At 52.3% G+C, this 18735-nt stretch overlaps 1 protein-coding gene across 2 annotated transcripts in view; it reads left to right on the top strand.

The window, feature by feature from the left end:
• Positions 1 to 10589, top strand: part of PAX7 (paired box 7) — a 97747-nt gene extending 87158 nt beyond the window's left edge. For both annotated transcript variants that reach the window (XM_047871311.1, XM_047871310.1), the window contains exons 8-9: positions 665 to 911; positions 9284 to 10589. In XM_047871311.1, the coding sequence (XP_047727267.1) occupies positions 665 to 911; positions 9284 to 9399 (363 nt within the window). In that variant the 3' untranslated portion in view covers positions 9400 to 10589. The remainder of the gene's footprint in view (positions 1 to 664; positions 912 to 9283) is intronic.
• Positions 10590 to 18735: the final 8146 nt, after the last annotated feature.

Below are 18735 nucleotides of genomic sequence, written 5' to 3'. Positions count from 1 at the left end.
ACAGACAGCTGAGAGCTACCAGAGTCAAAGAAGGTTGCCTGTGACGCTATCTGGAAGCATTGGCCGTGGGTGTTGGTGTTGTAGGATCTCCGAGGGTCTCCAAGTCAAGAGCATAGCAGGCCTGCCATGGGGAAGCCGGACAGACCCAGAGTCCTTCTCTAACCTTTGTGTCAGAAGCTGGGGGCATCCCCATCTGATGGGACGCGCAGTTTCCCGTCCGAGGGACGCCCCCGTTGGATGGGAGAGACATAGCTAGTTAGTTCGTTTGTTCATTCGTTTGTTTATTCATTCATTCATTCATTCATTCATCGGACAGGCACAAGGTGTCCCTTAGAGCCAGGCCATGGGGATATCCCAGAGGCAAACGAAGCCCTGCCCAGCTGCCTGGAGCTCTCAGCCAGGGGAGATCCCGTAGGTCAGCACCTGACCAGGAGAAACCACTAACCGTCTTACCCACAGGGCAAGCAGGCCGAGTAAACTGAAGATCTCGGTGCCTTGCGGGGATCTTAAGGGAGCAAAGGCCTGTCTGGGGCCCGCCTGGCATCGTCCCCACCCCCGCCCCCCCCACAGACACACGCGTCTGCGGGGTCCGTCCTCCGAGCCCCCCCCCCTGCCCCCCGCCACGCCTGCTGCTCGGGCCGCACTGATGGTCTCTCCCCTGCAGGTGATGAGCATTCTGAGCAACCCCAGCGCCGTGCCACCGCAGCCGCAGGCCGACTTCTCCATCTCCCCGCTGCACGGCGGTCTGGACTCGGCCACCTCCATCTCGGCCAGCTGCAGCCAGCGGGCCGACTCTGTCAAGCCGGGAGACAGCCTGCCCACCTCCCAGTCCTACTGCCCGCCCACCTACAGCACCACCGGCTACAGCGTGGACCCCGTGGCTGGCTACCAGTACGGCCAGTACGGCCAGAGTGAGTGCCCGGTGCCCTAGACCTCCTCTTCCCCCTCCCTGCCCCGCTCCGAGGACGTTCTGTTTATTTACAGAGAGCTGCAAGGTGGAGTTGGGGTGGGGGCGCCCATTCCACAGGCGAGGAAATTGAGGTCCGGACGGGATGGACCGTTGGCCTCAGGTGATGCTGAGCCAGGCCCCTGCGCTCACGCGACTTTCGTGGCCTTCGAGCAGTGTCGCCCCGTAGAAACGTTAATATGAGCCACACGTGGCGTTTCAAATTTCCCAGTAGCCGCAGATTAAAACGCCAGAAGAAACGAGCACAGATCTTCTTCCCGGCATATTTTGTTTGACCCAGCACATCTGAAGTGACGATCATTTTGCCACATAAGCCGTACAAAGTTATGAATGGGATGTTTCACGTTCTTTTTCTTCACGCTGCGTCTTTGAAATCCAGCCCATGTGAATTCAGACACCAAGTTTTCATTGGAAAACTGTTTGGTCTGTCTTTAAATTTCATAAAATCACAATGGAGAAGCAGATAAAGTTTCCCAACCACGAAGCTAAATCGCATTGCAGATCAAATTAAATTACGATGTAAAATTCGGTCCCTCAGTTGCCTGTGGCCACATTTCAGGGGCTCGATGGCCACATGAGGCTGGTGTGATGCTAGAGACCCTGCCCCTTTCTGCCCCCTGGGTAGGGGGGACAGCTGTATTTTGATCTCTCTCCTGTACCCCCCACCCCGTCCTCAGCCCTGACTGCCCCCCACTCAGAGCTGGTCTCACATGCCTGCCCCAGCCACCGTCCCCCCACCCCGCCGGCATCTTGCCCGGAGGCGGTGGGCACCAGACCCTCGGACCGAAGGCTGCAGAAGGCAGGCCTGGCCGAGGTCACCGGGCTCCCCTCCTGCCCCCTCCTGGCCAAGGCTCACCTGCTGGTGTTAAACTAATCAGAAGGGCGTGTGGTGAGAGGCTGAGGTCCCAGCCCGAGGGCACCCCCGCCCGGCCTCACTGACCTCTGCTTCCTCCCCACACGGCCTTGGCCTCCACAGCTAAATGAGGGCCAGCTGTGCCCGTCTCCACCTCCTGGCTGTGTTCATGGCCCCTGCCCCATGCACGTGTGTGTTCGATACGTGTATGTGCATGTATGTATGCGTGTGAGCGTGAAAACACGCCTCATAGATACGTGTGATGTGTGCGTGTGTGTATCGTGTATTTCAGCATACGTGTGTTCGTGCACGCCTCTTTTTGCGTGTAGATGTGCGTTTGTGTGTGTGAATGTGTGAGTGTATGTATACGTGCCTATTCGCATATCTGAATTTATTTTTAATTTTTTTTAACGTTTATTTATTTTGGAGACAGAGAGAGACAGAGCATGAATGGGGGAGGGTCAGAGAGAGAGGGAGACACAGAATCTGAAACAGGCTCCAGGCTCTGAGCTGTCAGCACAGAGCCCGACGCGGGGCTTGAACCCACGAACTGTGAGATTATGACCTAAGTTGAAGTGGGACGCTCAACCCACTGAGCCACTCAGGCGCCCCGATGGTTCAACTTTTAATGTTTATTTTTTGAGATAGAGAGAGAGAGAAAGAGAGCAAGTTGGGGCAGGGCAGATACAGAAGGAGACACAGAATGTGAAGCAGGCTCCAGGCTCTGAGCTGTCAGCACAGAGCCCCATGCAGGGCTCAAACTCATGAACCATGAGATCATGACCTGAGCAGAAGCAGGCGCTTAACTGACTGAGCACCCAGGCGCCTCCCTGCTTTTTAAATACAAATTTTTTAACGTTTATTTTTCTTTAAAAAAAAATTTTTTTTAACATTTATTTATTTTTGAGACAGAGAGAGACAGAGTGTGAGCAGGGGAGGGTCAGAGAGAGGGAGACACAGAATCTGAAACAGGCTCCAGGTTCTGAGCTGTCAGTACAGAGCCCGATGCGGAGCTTGAACTCTCGGACCACGAGACCATGACCTGAGCCGAAGCCGGCCGCTTAACCGACTGAGCCATCCAGGCGCCCCAAATTAATGGATTTTTTTAAATGTTTATTTATTTATTTTGAGAGAGAGAGAGAGTGCGAGCAGAGGAGGGACAGAGAGAGAGACCCAGAATCCGAAGCAGGCTCCAGGCTCTGAGCTGTCAGCTCTGAGCTGTCAGCCCGACGTGGGGCTCAAACCCACGAACTGTGAGATCATGACCTGAGCTGAAGTCGGATGCTTAACCAACTGAGCCACCCAGGCGTCCCAATGTTTATGTATTTTTGAGAGCAAGAGAGAGACAGAGCGCAAGCAGGGGAGGGGGAGAGAGAGAGGGAGACACAGAATCCGAAGCAGGCTCCAGGCTCTGAGCTGTCGGCATAGGGCCTGAAGCGGGGCTCGAACTCATGGACCACGAGATCGTGACCTGAGCCAAAGTCGGACGCTTAACCGACCGAGCCACCAGGCGACCCTCACATATCTGACTTTCAATGAGCATATTGCGTCCACATGGTGTGCATGTGAGTTTGTGTGTGAGTGCACAGGTGCACACATTTGGTCATGTGGGTATGTGTGTCCGTAAGACGCACACATGGGTTTCAGTGCACATTCAGGTGCGTCCGTGTGACCGAGCGTCCATGTGTCTGTCTGTGTATTTGCACATGTGATGCTGTGTCACTTCATGGCATGTGTACCAAACAGGTACGCACGTGAATAGACGTGTGCGAGAGTGTGCAGGGGTGTGTGGTTATCCGTGCGGGCAACGCGTGTGCACCCAGGCTTGCACGGAGGCTTGAGTGTGTCCGTGGGTGTGTATATATTCGGAGCACGGACATGTACACTGTGTGTGCAGTGTGTAAACACGGGTGTGTGCACGCTAAGGTGTGCACGCAGGTGTGGCTGTGTGTCCCTGTGCATCCGGGCGGGTACACGTGTGGCCTGCGTGTGCAGCTGCGCCCGTGTGGGTTTGCGTGCACGAGGAGGAAGTGCGAGAGGGGGTGGAACCCGTGTGCAGGGACGGCGGAGAGCAGGGCGCGCACACATGCGTGCGAGTGTTTCCAGAGGGGCCCGAGGCGAGCCCCGGCCCCGGCCCCACGTTCCCAGGCAGAGCGGACACACATGCTCTTGATAAAGAGTTTAGAGCCGCTCCGCGGAGGCAGCAGCCCCGGCCTGGGGCAGGCGTTAGTCTCCCCCGGAGCCCTGTGCCCTGCTGCAGGGGGCCTGCCCAAGTCGGAAATAAAATTAACCCCAGAGTCAGCATGGGGGCCACCAGGGAGGGGGGATCAAAAGGGAAAGGGCCCAGGAGGCGAGAAGGGAAGAGGCCGGCCAGGGCGATTTCCCCTCCCCTCCACCCTCCCCACTCGCCCCATCTAGCTCCAGCCCCTGCCCCCCTCCCCTCCCAACCCCGGATCCTCCCGAGCCGTATTTTCCAACCCTACCCAGAGGGAATCCCAGGGCAGACCCCACCCCACCCCACCAAGATTCCAGGTCTGGGTTGGGAGGGGCCTGGGGGAGTGTTGGCCCCAACATCACTAAGTCTGCCACCAAGTCACCCTGCCTCAGTTTTGCTATCCGGGAAATGGGAGTCCAGGGATTAGACCCCCAACGTTTTTCCATTGTGCTGTCTTCCTCACCTTTGACATTCTGGGGCAGCCAGGGACAGGGACCCGTCGTGTTCCCACTGACCACCTGCCCCGTGTTTACGGGTGACTGAATACGCCTATGGCGGGGCTCCCAGTCCACGTGCAAGAGTGTGCACGTCCCAAACAGCCCCTGTGTATGCCCAGGTCCACCTGTCACCTGCTCACATCTGTCCCACGCAGGAGTTTAGCCCACCAGGCACTGGTATTCATTTCCTGCCGTGTTCAAAACCCTACCCAGAGTAGGTGTTATGTGTCCTCAGGCTATAGACGCGAGAGCCAAGGGCTTTCCCAAGGTCACACAGTAGGTGAATGGCGAACTCCAGGTCCCCTGAACTTCCAACCCGGTTCTCTTTTGGCCAAACCGCCAACTTGTGTTATCAGTAGTGACACAGCCCTCGACCCACCTTTGTGTCGATTCACGCTCATGACTTTATATGTACCTGGCTTTGAGGTATAATTACGCAAAATAGACGCGTGTAAAGGAAGGATAGATAACCCTTTAGTGAGCATCTACTATGGGGCCTGGCACTCACGGCTGCTTTGTATGGCGTGCAGACAGGCGAGGAAATGGATCCCAGAGAGGGTATTTGCCTGAGATCCGGCATCGATGCGAACACCGCCACACCTACGGCCCTGACCTCAGAGAGCCTCCCTTGCAGGTGTAGGTGTGTGTGGAGGGTGCACGTGGCTAAACTCTTCAGCCAGAGAGTCCACTCCTCTCTCTGGGCCTCTTGTCTTCCCAGGGACACCTCCACACTTTTTCTCGTTCCCAGCCATTATCTGTCCATCTGTCTGTCTCTCCTGTCCCTGGAGGGGGTGGGGGCAGGGGGCAGGGACAGGGCACACGGCAGATTAATATGGCCCTGGTGTTCCCAGAGGCCAGGGCCGTACTAATGATGGGGCTGATAGAACGCAGAAGTGTGAAAAGAATTTTAATAGATCTGACAAGTCTAATAAGAATTTGTGTCTAGAAGGGTCCTCCTCTGGGGCCGCGGGCTGACGAGGCGCTGACGGCTGAGATTTGTTTACTGGTTGGCATCTCCTGCCAACTCCCGATTAATCTAATTTGAGACGTTCAGAGCCCAGGCGCGGGCACAAGGCAGAGGAGAGGGGACGCGGAGAGACAGAGGGACAGGGAGGGCCGCTGACAGAGGCTGTAATGAGAAATGTCACAGCCCTGCCCTCGCCGGCCCCAGGCTCGACCCCAGGGAGAGGCGGGCTCTGTGCACGGAGGGTGCCCTTGAAGTTGGCTGGTCATTAGTAAAGTTGGCCTTCTTGGGGTCAAATCGCCCACCTTGGCGGGGCCTGGGGAAAGTCCTGTGGGCTGAACCCTGGCTGGCAGCCAGGAGGGGCGAAAAAGGAGGACACAGAGTGACCAGAGGCACAAGCAGGACAAATTCGGGTTCCTCCGTCTCACATGCAGTGCCTGACCGTGAGTCAGCAATCTTTCTGTGCCTCAGTCTCCACCTTTGTAAAGTGGGAACAGCTTTGCCTAAACCATGGGGTTGGTGAGAAATTAAAGGACACCGTGTCCGCCTCGCCCCGTGGTAAGCGTTCCGTATGTGAGGGATCGAGCATTGTTGTTCTGACTGTTCTCCAGAGCCGGGCCTTCCCACCCCACCCCCCGGGGACAGCCGCACAGGCTGGCACAGAGTGTGACGTCAGGTGGAATAAGGGGGAACAGGCAGAGGCGTTCGGTGAGTCAGGAGAGGTCGCCTGACTCGGCCGCGTGCCCTGGGAAGCCACCCACACTTCCTGGAGTCGAAACGGGGGCCCACGCAGGATTTGGGGTGTCGAGTGCTCCGTACCCTCTAAAGCGCACACACCCAGGACGCTGCGGGCGAAGCGCGTGGGGGCGGTTCGGAGCTGGCAACAGACCGCCTGGGTCCACAGCCTGAGGGCCACGTGACCTTCCCAGTTACACAGTCTCTTAGGGCAGGGCCTTGGCTCCACCACCTGTAAAATGGGACAGCGGAACTAGCAGCCTGGCAGTGGTGAGCATTAAGCGAGATCGCGCATGCGTGAGGGGCATAGAGCACGGTGGGCGGAGAATGAGAGCGGTCTGTGGATAGCTCCTCCCTCTCTTCCTGTAGCTCCTCCTCCTCTTCCTGCTGTGGCTCTACAGACTAGCTTCCTCAAGGTCAGGCCCTGGGGCCCAGATAAGACCTGCTCCAAGGAGCAGAGACGAGATGCCTGAGTTGCAGGCTGCCCCTGAGGCCAGAGATCCAGAGATTGAAGTTTCTTCCACCTGCCCCTCGCCCCCACCATGGAGTGAGGGGTAAGACAGGCCACCACCCCTTCTGTGTTAGCAGCTGGGAGCCTGGAGGCTGAGTGACGTCAGGGACAGCACCCAGGGCCTCAGTTCAGGCCCTAGAGCCTGGAAGCTAAGGAACACAGAGCCCAGAGACTCCAGAAACCCCAGGACATTTGCATATCCTTTAGGAATCGGTACAGTCCCTGAGCCTTCTGTGCCCAGCATCTCAAAGCACATCATCTCATTTGATCTTCATAACAGCCCTCGAGGAGGCTTGGATCTGCTCTCCCCACGATTTGCCCAAAGCCACATGCACTGGAGACAGTTGGGACTCCAGATTGCCCCATTCACTGTTCCTTTCCTTCTTGCCTCTATCAAAGGTCACACCTGCTCCCTAAATCCCAGTCCTGTGAGAGCCCAAGGCCTCTGAGCTCACCATGTACCAGGCACAGTGCTAACCTCTTTATATGCATTTTCTCACTTTCTCCCCACAATTCTTCCACCTAGGCGCTGTCGTTATCCCCATGTTTACAGACAAGGAAACTGAGGCTTGTATAGGTGAGATGGTTGGTATGCCCCAGATCACACACTAAAAGTTGGCAGGTGCACGATTTGAACCCCTAAAGAATATGGTCTCAATTATTGATACTTCCTAACTCACCTCCCTGGGCCTTGTCTCTGGCTGTGCCCACACCTGGCTCTACCCACCTGCCGTAGGCAGGCACCCTCGACTTTGGGGAGGCATGTGGAGCGCTATAGGGCCCCTCAGCGGGCAGGTGACAAGGAGAGTATCGGGTCAGGCCTCGTGAGTCCAGGGCAGTAGTCGCTATATTTCCTCTCGCCTTGGCCTCGGCCATGGATTCCAGGTTGGGAGGTAGCATCTCTGTGCCTCAAGAGGCCTTGGTCCCATGCCAGTCACATCATTTGGTCAGAGCTGATCTCTGCTGTAGCCTCAGGCGGACACAGCAGAGTCGAGACAGAACGCGTGCACACACAGACCTAGCAGTCACGCCTGCGCACACACGTACACCGACATGCGTACCTGGCTTAGGTGCAACTCACCTGGACACGGTTACCTGGGCATGCGTGGGCATTCCCCCTGCTCTACTCACACAGGTACATACAGCTCATCCACATCTGTCCACATGTACATGCGTGAGCATTGTTCATGGGTGAACATTCATGTTAGTGCCTGTTACTATGCAGAGATTGTTGTTTCCGCTGTTCACACACACAAGCACACCCCCTCTGACTCTCATCCCTCTGGATGGCTAGAACTTCAAGGCTAAAGGTCTCAGCTCCCAGCATATCAAGGTCTTGGCTCCTTGTTCTGCATGGATCTCTTGGCTCAACTTTGAGTAAGGGATGTAAGGGATGTTGCTGTGTCTCACCCATGAGCTGGGCTCAGGCTCCAGAGAAAAAAGAAGGATCTTTTCCTCATTACTACCCAGGCTCCGTGGGATTCACCGGACATCCCCCATAGCAGGCATATGTACAGGTGTATTGGAAAGGGAACTAATTCTTCTCTCAACGATGTGGAATCTTTTGTACTTTCCTACAGAACCTATGAGAGAGCTGGGCAAATAAAAGTGTTAAGTAAATATTTGCTTAATGGTTACAGAGGAGGTAAGAGAATGAGCTTCATGAAGAGATGGATGGATGGATGGATGGATGGATGGATGGATAGAAGGATGGATGGATAGATGGATGGTTGGATGGATGGATGGATGGATGGATGGAAGAACAGGTGGATAGATGGACAGAAGGATGGATGGATGGATGGATGGATGGATGGATGGATGGAAGGATGGATGGTTGGATGAACAGGTGTATAGATGGAGAGAAGGGTGGACAGATGGATGGATGGTTGGATGGATGGATGGATGATGGATGGATGGAAGAACAGGTGGATAGATGGACAGAAAGGTGGATGGATGGATGGATGGATGGATGGATGGAAGGATGGATGGAAGAACAGGTGGACAGATGGATGGATGGATGGATGGATGGATGGATGGATGGAAGGATGGATGGATGGAAGAACAGGTGGATGGATGGATGGATGGATGGATGGATAGATGGATGGAAGGATGGATGGATGGATGGAAGAACAGGTGGACAGATGGACAGAAGGGTGGATGGATGGATGGATGGATGGATGGAAGGATGGATGGTTGGATGAACAGGTGTATAGATGGAGAGAAGGGTGGACAGATGGATGGATGGTTGGATGGATGGATGGATGATGGATGGATGGAAGAACAGGTGGATAGATGGACAGAAAGGTGGATGGATGGAAGGATGGATGGATGGATGGATGGATGGAAGAACAGATGGATAGATGGACAGAAGTGTGGATGGATGGATGGATGGATGGATGGTTGGATGGATGGATGAATGGATGGAAGAACAGGTGGATAGATGGACAGAAGTGTGGATGGATGGATGGATGATGGATATGGGGCAGATGGAAGAATAGGCAAAAGGACCTTAATTTCTAGGAGCTTCTCTTTTTTTTCCAGCTGCTGTTGATTACCTGGCCAAAAACGTGAGCCTCTCCACACAGCGTCGCATGAAGCTTGGGGAACATTCTGCTGTGCTGGGACTCCTGCCTGTGGAAACTGGCCAGGCCTACTAGGGACCCTGGGGCGACTTGCCCCAGACCAAGTCCCAGCCCAATCCTTACTGATCCCTGAGCCTCCCAGCCTCAGCCCTTTCATTACCCTGGGGTCTCAGGAGGCCAGGAAAGGAGCCCATTCCCTTCTCATAGCCAGCCCTCTGGAGATGTGCAGCCAGTCTACCGTTCACCTGTGTTTAGGAACCCAGAGCAACCCCCTTGGAGTCTGCCCCTCCACTCTCTCTCCAGGAGGGTTTCTGTCAGCCTGCAGCCATTCCCCCAGTCAAATCCTGTCGTGGCCTCTGTGCTATCTCAGGCACAGAGGTGGAAGCTCACCCCGAATAGAGCAACCTGGGCACCCAAAGGAGGATGGTATCTGGGATGAGGTACTGGAGCCCTTTGGACCTGACTCCAGTGAGTACCCCGGCCAGAGGTGGGGGTGGAGCTCACAGGGTCCCTCCCAGCTGGAAGTGCTGGGAGCCAGCCCTCTCCTCCCAGGTGGATCTCTGGCCCAGGGCCCGAACCACAGCCCATTCCTCCTCTGGATGCTGGGACGCCAGCAGAGAGGGGGCCCTAGTCCTGGCGTCTTCCCAGGGGAATCACCCAGGAATTCTGAGGACTCCAGGACCCTCCCCACACACCTCTGCTGGGTGTAGGGGGTGGGAATCTAGCCAAGGTGGGGGCTCCAGAAGGACCAGGCAGAGGCTTACCCGGGGAGAGGGGCTCATCAGCAGTGGGCGGCCAGCAGCCAAAGACCCAACCCAGGCACCCCGAGGCAGCAGGCTCCTAGACTGAAGTCCGGGTTCCAGCCTTGCTCACCCGTGCGGGGCCTAGGGAGCCCACGGGCTCTTCAGTTTCCCATTCTCTGAATCAGGCAGGAGGGGGAAGGGAGCAAGTCATGTATCGAGAGGCAGAGGGCAGAGGGCAGTCTCAGAAGGGCGTTGCTTAGCTGGGGTTCCTGTGCTTGTGGACAGCAGCCCTTTGTTGCCAGAGGCTTTAGTGCTGTGCCTTCAAGCCCACAACCCCTGGAGCTGCAATTTCTCACAAAGCCTCCCTTGGAGACCTGAGCCTGTCCCCTCCATGCCTGGCCCTCTGGTAAGGGCACCTTCATCTGCCCCTTAAGCTGCTGGGGAGCAGAGGGCTTCCCTTGGAGCTCTGGAGGAGGGTTATGGGACCAGCAGGGACTGCTTGTCCACAGGCAAAACCACAGACTCCCCTTGACATTTGGTGGTGGGGGGCGGGGGGGGGCAGTGGAGGGGGCATGTCATTGTCCCACTGACAGTGGCACCTTTCAGTGTTGATCCACTCTAGGTTGAGAGGGCCCTGTCTACTCATCCAGCACAGCTAAGTGGGGGCAGATGTGGCCAGCGTTCAGGCCACTGCTCCTAGACAGGTGGGGGATGCCCAAGGTTCCAGAGACTAGGGGAAAGGCGCCTTCCTTGGCCACGCCGGTGGCTTCTTCATATCCCTTCTCTTTAAAAGTTGAAATCTTTGGGGAATGGTTCGAGCCCCTCACTTTGCCTCCCTTGGAACTTTTTACTACCTTCACCTATTTATCAAAATTATATTCGTCTCCACCGTCACCATTGTTATCATCTATACTTGGATCACCTTTATCAAGTGCTGCTAGGTTAGAGGCACTTGTGACAGCTGGGCACATGAGGCCACCTCTTTGCTCAACCCATGCCACTTGCTCTCAGCCAACAAGACGTTCCCGGAGGGAAGGGCTGCTGCTTTGGGATTCAGTCAACCCGAGTACCTCCCTCCTGGGGAACTGGGCTGGCAAGATGCTAGGACACTTTCCTGCGTGGATGCCGCTTCTGTGACAAATGCTCACCTGTTTTCTCGTCTTCAGACTTGGTAACATCAAGCCTGTCCTGGACCACGGCCAGGGTGGCTCGTATCTCTGGTTTAGAGGAACCTATGGATACACGGAGACAAACAGACTCTTTGGTAGCAGCAGATACCTGGACATGTGTGGCCCGTGGAGGTCAGCCCAGTTTTCAACTGGGGCATCTACTGCAGGAGACTTTTGGTTCTTCAAGCTCTGGACAGAAAGGAAGACTGTGTTGTCCCTTGGTGACCCAGTCCCCGTGTTTGTAACCATCACAGCCAGGAAGCAGCTCTTAAGATCAACCACAGTCTTCATCCACATTCCTTGAATGGTCAGTCCTCCCCCCTGGAGGCCTGGCTCAGAAATCATCTTGAATCCCCTTACATAGCCAGGAGCAGAGCTCTCAGGCAGGTGACATCAAAACCACCCAGCCTCACTCCCAGGAGGTGACATTCCCATGCTAGGACCAATCTCAAATCTCCCCCCCCCCCCCGCCCGGCCCCCATGATGAAATGGGAATAAACCAAGTGATTTCTCTTTATGTCCAATTTCTCTGGAGTTCTCCCAAGTCACCATCTTGGTAGAAAATGGGACTTATTCTCCCTGGGGCCCCACCCCCACCTGGCAAAATTTCCCTAAAATCCTGTGTATTAATGTGTCTAGCCAACTCAGTCCATAAAACTCCATCTTGGGCTGGCAGCTCACAACCTCACCGGACAGATGATGTGGGACAAGAGGTACAAGGCTTCAAACTCTTGAGGGTTGACCACAGCCTAGGAAAGAAGGCCTGAATCCCCGTGGCCAGGTCAGCCCAGAAGCAATCCCCATCCATTCCTGTAAATAGAATCCATAGCAAAATAAGAGATGTTTCCTCCAACTTACCACAAGTAGCTGTTGGTCCTACCTACGGGGGGGTGGGGGGGAGGTCCCTCTTCTGAACTCATTGTACATTAGTTGGAAATGTGGTGATGTGCTGTTCGTTTATAGGAAGTCGACTTTTATATAAATAAATAAATATATATATATATATATACTAAAAAAGGAAAGAAAACCCCCACAGTGTGTGTCGTGCTAGTGGCCAGAGACCATCTGTAGGGATATATCTGCATATTGTGTGTTTCAAATTATACATTCCAGTCTCTGTTGGGTTCTTTCAATTTTTATTGCTTTGTTTTTTTCATTTGCTGTTTCTCTCTTGCTATGAAAAAAGAAAGAAGTGACGTGTAAGAACCAAGCTATGCTTCACACTCTTATTTTTTACTTGATTTACCTTTGCCGTTCTTTTGCCAGAAGAACATGAAGAAGAGAGATAGAGGAATGAGACAGAAGGAAAGAAGGATGACGAGGGGGGTTTGCCCAGAAGACAAATGAGAAGGTCAGATGTCCAGTCTGACTGTGGCTTGAGAGCAGAGCAGGTCGGAGACTTGGCCCAGACTCCACGGAGATCCAACGTTGTTTCAGATGGAGCTTTTGAAGCATGCTGAGATTTGGATCCTGGAACTCGGTGAAATTCCATGATTGCCCGAAAAAGACATTCTCTGGGGCCTCTCTCAGGTTGATGTTCTCGCCCAGCTCCCGATGTTCCCTTCACTACTACATGCTTTTTGGGGTTGTCCGCTCTCTCCTGCAAAGGCACCGAACCGAGACCAAAATGGGGGTACTCCGGCCGCCATCTTGAAATGCTCAGAGGCAGCTGTGTACTGGGGACTCTTTCTGTCAGCTCTAACACGGCCAATCCCCCACCTGGGACGTGTCCACATAGCACTCTAGATCATTCCTTCTTCCTAGTAATTGCAACTCGGTTGCTTTCGTGTTTGACTCACAGCCATATTCCTCCATGTGGAAGTGAGTGTGTGTGCTTGAGAGTGTGAGTGGGGCGTGTGAGTGGGCTTGTGGGTGCAAGGGTGTGTGTTTAAATGTAATCGCACCATAATTTATTCAGCTATATGGAGTAGTAGATTAGAAAGAGAAACTGGCATTTGCTTTAACTACCTGCTTGTGAGCGCTTCCTCTGTAACTCAGGCGTAACTGTTATACATTAAAAGAAATTAAAGCATTTCCAAGGTTCTGTGTCCTTAATTGACTATCATTAGGCAGCTGCCCTAAAAGGGACCGAGGGGTGGCTGAGAAGCTCTTTGACCTAATTTAGAGGGTCAGAATAGGACCGCCGGGCCCCTCAGTGCCAAGCAGCTGTTAGACAGGTACCGGATGCTTAATCAGTATTTGACCAATGGAATGCTGTTGTTTAAGCATCTCTCCGATGAAATTTCAGTTCTGTTCACCAGGACAGACTTCCTGCTGCTACGCTTAGAGCCCTCAGTGTCCCTTTCCTAGGACATAGAATTTGGAAGGTAGGAGAGAGCTCAGAAGCTTCCATGTTTCCTTAAGGAGCAGAACCTGATATGGGGATTCATGGGCAGGTGGATTTATGGAGGGGGAGCCCTCAAGAGAAATGCATAAACGAGTGAAGGAAGCAACACAGGACAGGGAGGGAGCTAAGCAGAAGGAGCTTTTAACTGGAGTCTAGTTTCAACCTGATATTGCCGGGGACTCTTGAGCATGAATAGCACAGAGCTAGTCTCACCTTGAGACTAGAGGACTGGCCTCTTGTGCTAAACTGTCAGTCATTCATTGGCTGCTGGCTGTTCCTAGGGAATGTGGGTATGTGGATATGTGGGTAAAGGCTAATGTACCCAAGCAACTCTGGCCCAAGTGCATCCTGTGGTCTGGGGGCAGTTCTCCAGAGAAAGGTGCACCCATAGCAGCGACAACACGTCCGTTAGGGTACAGGTGCACTGGCTCAGTGAAAGGGATCTGGGCAAGGAACAGCAGCTTCTACTCCACATATGTTCCCCTGGCTCTAAATTGGGTTACCTGTGTCATTCCAGTGTATGGGTTTACTGGGATGATCTGAACAGGAGGGGGGCGAGATGAAGGGGTTGCTGAGAGATATTGTATATGGAGGATCAGTAAGGTGTTTTATGGACCTGAGCCCATCTAACCCAGCCAAGTGTTCCAGGTTAGGACTACAGGAGATTAGATCTTCCCTCTCCCGTTTAGTGTTCAGTAAGTCAGGAAGATATGGGGGAGAATCAAGAACTGGTCAAGTTCTGCTCTTAGCTTTGCATGTGACTCTATGTGGGTCCTGAGATAATTTTCTTCCCTTCTCAGACCCTATTTCTATATATTCTTTAAAAAGCAGCCTAGATAATCCCTAAGAATCTTCTAGGTTACCCTAACAATAAACGGAGCCAATAGCTGTTCTGGAAGGTGGCCCAGAGAGTACCCCGATGGCTCAGAGCTGTCTGCTACCAGTGCTGGGAAAGCAACACTCAGTGCTGGGTGCTGAGTGATGCCAAGCTGCTCCCAGACACAGATCTGCCCTTGGGGGCCCTCAGAGAGCTCTCTGACCTCCTCTAAGGGAGCTTTCCTAAGAGTCCCTTCCAACAATCTTTGTTTACAGACCAAGGAAAGCTGAGAAATTTAATCTTCTGCCCAGGCACACTACTGCCCAGAATAAAACCAGGTTTCTGTCTAAAGGAAAAAGGAAGAATGGCTATTGGATGGAAGAGTGTATCAGTCAGCTTTTGCCACCGTAATGCTTTGTAACATAGTAGCCTCTGTTTCTGGTCTCATTGCCCATGCACATCTTATATGAATAAGTTTCACAATCTTTCCTGGAGTAAAATTTACTAGTGAAGGAAAGAGAGAAGACACAGGAGCCCTGAGATGGGGAGGGACACACAGGACAGAGAGATGAGGCTTCTGTATAATTTCATCTGTTGTGGAGTCTATGAATACCTGTTCCTCCTGAGAGCACAGTTTCTAGAACCCCACTTCTTCCCTTCCCCAGATTGCCACTGACTTGCTCTGAGCAGAGAATTCATTCTCCTGGCTCTAATGATATAAATACCTGTTGCAAGGATCAGGGACTCACTTCTCAGAGGCACCAGGGAGAGTACATTCAGGGCTCCAGGCACCTCTGCTCTCTCCCCTGGAAAGAAAATTCTCCCTCATGTCAAGCCTTGTATTTGGTCCCAGGTACCCTCTGTGTGACTGTAGAAAAGCCACTTCCCCCAATCCTTCAAATGAGAATAAAGTCTGTCCCATTATATCAGGCTGGAAAACAATAACCAACAACTTCAAATCTCCTGGCTTAAAACACAAAAGGTTTAATTTTTTTTCTTGCTCATATTTGTGACTGTGGCCCATCACGGTCATCTTGATAGAGAATGGGCATCATCTCGAGCACTGCTGGCCACTGGTACCAGAAGGAAAGAGAGATGTAAATTGTACACTGGTTCTTAAAGCATCCACCTGAAGTGGCTGGTGTGGGACATTTCTGCTCAGGTTCCATTGGCCAAAGCAATTCATATGGCCACACTGACCTTCAAAGGAAACATAATCCATCTTGTGCCTGGGAGATGGGAGGCTGGGCTATCGGGAACAGCACTTGGGGCTGCCACACCCACCTATGCAAGGGAATTTCATGAGGACCAAGTGAGAAAAACTGATGTGAAAGCGAGCATCTCTTTAAGGACCTGCTCTATGCTTCCTGCCGTGGTGGGCCCTGGAGGTGGGGCTGGGCAGAGAGTGACACTAAAAGAACCACAAAGATGGCCTCTTCTCTGAGGGAAAGGCAACACTACGAGGCTGCTGCAATGTGCCCATGCGTGCACTTTTTGTCTTATGCACATAACAACATTGTGAGGTGGGAATTTCACCATTAATATATAAGAAAGGAAGCCAAGAGTCAGAAAGTTAGAGTCACTTGCCCGCTCTCACACGGCTAGTTACTGATAGGGACTGAGCTCTTCAAAAGAAGACTTCCTTGGGCGCCTGGGTGGCTCAGTCGGTTAAGCGGCCGCCTTCAGCTCAGGTCACGATCTCGCGGTCCGTGAGTTCGAGCCCCGTGTCGGGCTCTGGGCTGATGGCCCAGAGCCTGGAGCCTGCTTCCGATTCTGTGTCTCCTTCTCTCTCTGCCCCTCCCCTGTTCATGCTCTGTCTGTCTCTGTCTCAAAGATAAATAAACGTTAAAAAAATTTTTTTTAAAAAGAAGACTTCCGTGTCACATTCCAATATTGGAGTGTCGGAGACGTGGAGGAGGGGCCTTGTCTGAGGGTGGATGCCGATGGCTGTCTTCCACAGTCTGGTTCAGGGGCAGAGAGCCCTGTAGGTCACTGCCATCATCTGATGAGGAGATACCATCAGATAATCCACAGATATCAGCACTGCAGTGACCCCTCCCAGAATTCGTACCACATTCATTCTTGGAAGACAAGGACATGTTGGATAGAAATATGAGCTTTAGAGAGAATAGACCCTAACATGTATGCTTCCTACTGTGTGCCGGGTGATTCTCATCCATTGTTTTAGTTAACACTCCCAACATTTGCATATGGTAAGCATTGCGGGCCCTAGTATACACATGAGGAAATGGACCCAGAGAAGTGAGGCAGCTGGTTCCAGGCCTCTAACCACAAGGTGGAGGAGTAGAGATTCAAACCCATGACTCGTCCCAGTGTCCTGTCCATCATAGCAGGCTGCTCCCTAAGTGCAGATAGAACATTGCGTGAACTAGGAGGACAATGCGTTTTGAAGTGTATCAGTCAGTTGTTGCCAGAGTAATGCTGCATAATAAGCCACATCAAAGCTCTGGCTTACAACAAATATGAATTCTCACTTAACCAGGTTTGTAGGTCACCCATGGTTTCTCTGGTTTGGCTAATCTAGGCTTGGGTTAAAGTATGGTAGGCAGACCACCTGTAGGATGGCCACCAAGATGTATACCTGGTATACCAGGCCACCTGGTATACATGTTCTTGAGTGTGGGAGGGGTCTGTGAATATGGTGGGATGGTCACAACCTCAACATGGTTACACTGTCTGGCAAAGGTGGGAATACAGTCACTCTTGTGATTACATTACATTACACAAGGCTCCATCACAGCAGACTGGAGTGAGGTTCTCCTGTGGTTTTTAAGAAGTCAGCTGCTATGTCATGAGAAGGCTATTGCTAGGAGATTAGGGCACCCTTCAGGAGCTGAGAGTAATCTATGCAACAGCCAGCAAAAAAGTGGAGACTTCAGTCCTACCCAAGGAACTGAATTCTACCAACACTCTAAATGGGTTTGGGAATAGATTCTTCCACAGTAGAGCCTTCTGATGAGATCACAGCCCTTGCTGACACCTTGATTTCAGCCTGATGAAATCCTGAGCAGAAGGCTCAGTTATGCTGTGTCCAGACTCTTGACCTCCAGAAACTGTGAGATAATAAAGGGAGGGGGGGTGTGTTAAGCCACCAAGTTTGTAGTAAATGGTTATGCAGCAATAGAAAACTAATACAGATGGGCAGGAAGACTTCAGTCTCTAGGTCTGATGATATTTATTCCGGCGGGGGGGGGGGGGGGTCTATGAAGAAAGCAGCTACAGGACCATGAGTACAGATCACCAGATCACCAGTGTTCAAAGGGCATTTTCCATTTCAAGCCCCATTTCAAGTTTCTTCTCTTGTCAGATCCACTAACATCCGATTGGCCAAGGCAAGTCTCATGGTCAAGCCCAAGATCAAGGTATAAGGAAGTCCATTCCACCCACCTTGAAGCATGGAAACATTTTGGATGTCTGTTACAGGGGAGTTTAAGAATTAGGATACATTACTTAGGAAATTTAGCAAAAAACAAACAAACAAACCTCCATCTGGTTCTACCTCCCTCCATGCCCATCAGTCCACAGCTGACCAATAAGCATTTACCTCCATGGTATATTTGAAGTCCATGAAACCCCCTTCCCTAGCCCTGTCAAATTGATCCATAGAGAGTAGGCTTCTAAGAGAGGAAAGTGGGAACCAGAAGTCAGGGTGAAGAGCAGGTACCACTGTGAGGTTTGTGGGTTACAGGAGGAGCTTTCAGTAAAATTGACATGAACAGGACCACTCCCAGGCAGATGGGCTTAGGTAAGCATTGTGGTATGGGTAGCTGGATTCCTTGATTCTTTGAGCTGGATCACACCTACCTGACCCTACAGAACTCCATCTTCTTGTGAAGCTAGCCATTAAGGCCAGCCCATTAGCTGCCCGTGTCATATGGATGCACATGTCCTTGGTGCCAGGTAATTTATACACATGATTTGTCTATGGTTTTAAGAGAGCATATTGAAGTCAAACAGCCTATGTTACAATCCTGACACCACTACTAGCTAACCTTGGGCAAGTAGTCTCTGAGGACCCAGTTTTCTCATCATCTATAAAACTGGCATAATGATAGTACCAACCTCCAAGGCAATTGTGAAGATTGCATGAGATCACATAATAAAGAAACCAATGTCACTTTCTTTAGCCCTGTTTCACAAACTTATGTGACTATTGGATTTTTTTAAGCAGGGAATAATTTGGGGGAGTGGGAGCTATTTTTTTAATTTTTTTAAGTTTATTTGTTTTGAGAGAAAGAGAGGGAGGTGAAGAGAGAGAGGGAGAGAGAGAATCTCAAGCAGGCTCCATGCTATCAGCACAAAGCCCTATGCAGG

This window comes from Prionailurus viverrinus, chromosome C1 (genome assembly GCF_022837055.1).
Source record: "Prionailurus viverrinus isolate Anna chromosome C1, UM_Priviv_1.0, whole genome shotgun sequence".
NCBI lineage: Eukaryota > Metazoa > Chordata > Mammalia > Carnivora > Felidae > Prionailurus > Prionailurus viverrinus.
Note: the sequence above shows the minus strand (reverse complement) of the source record. Positions and strands in the feature narration are given on the sequence as shown.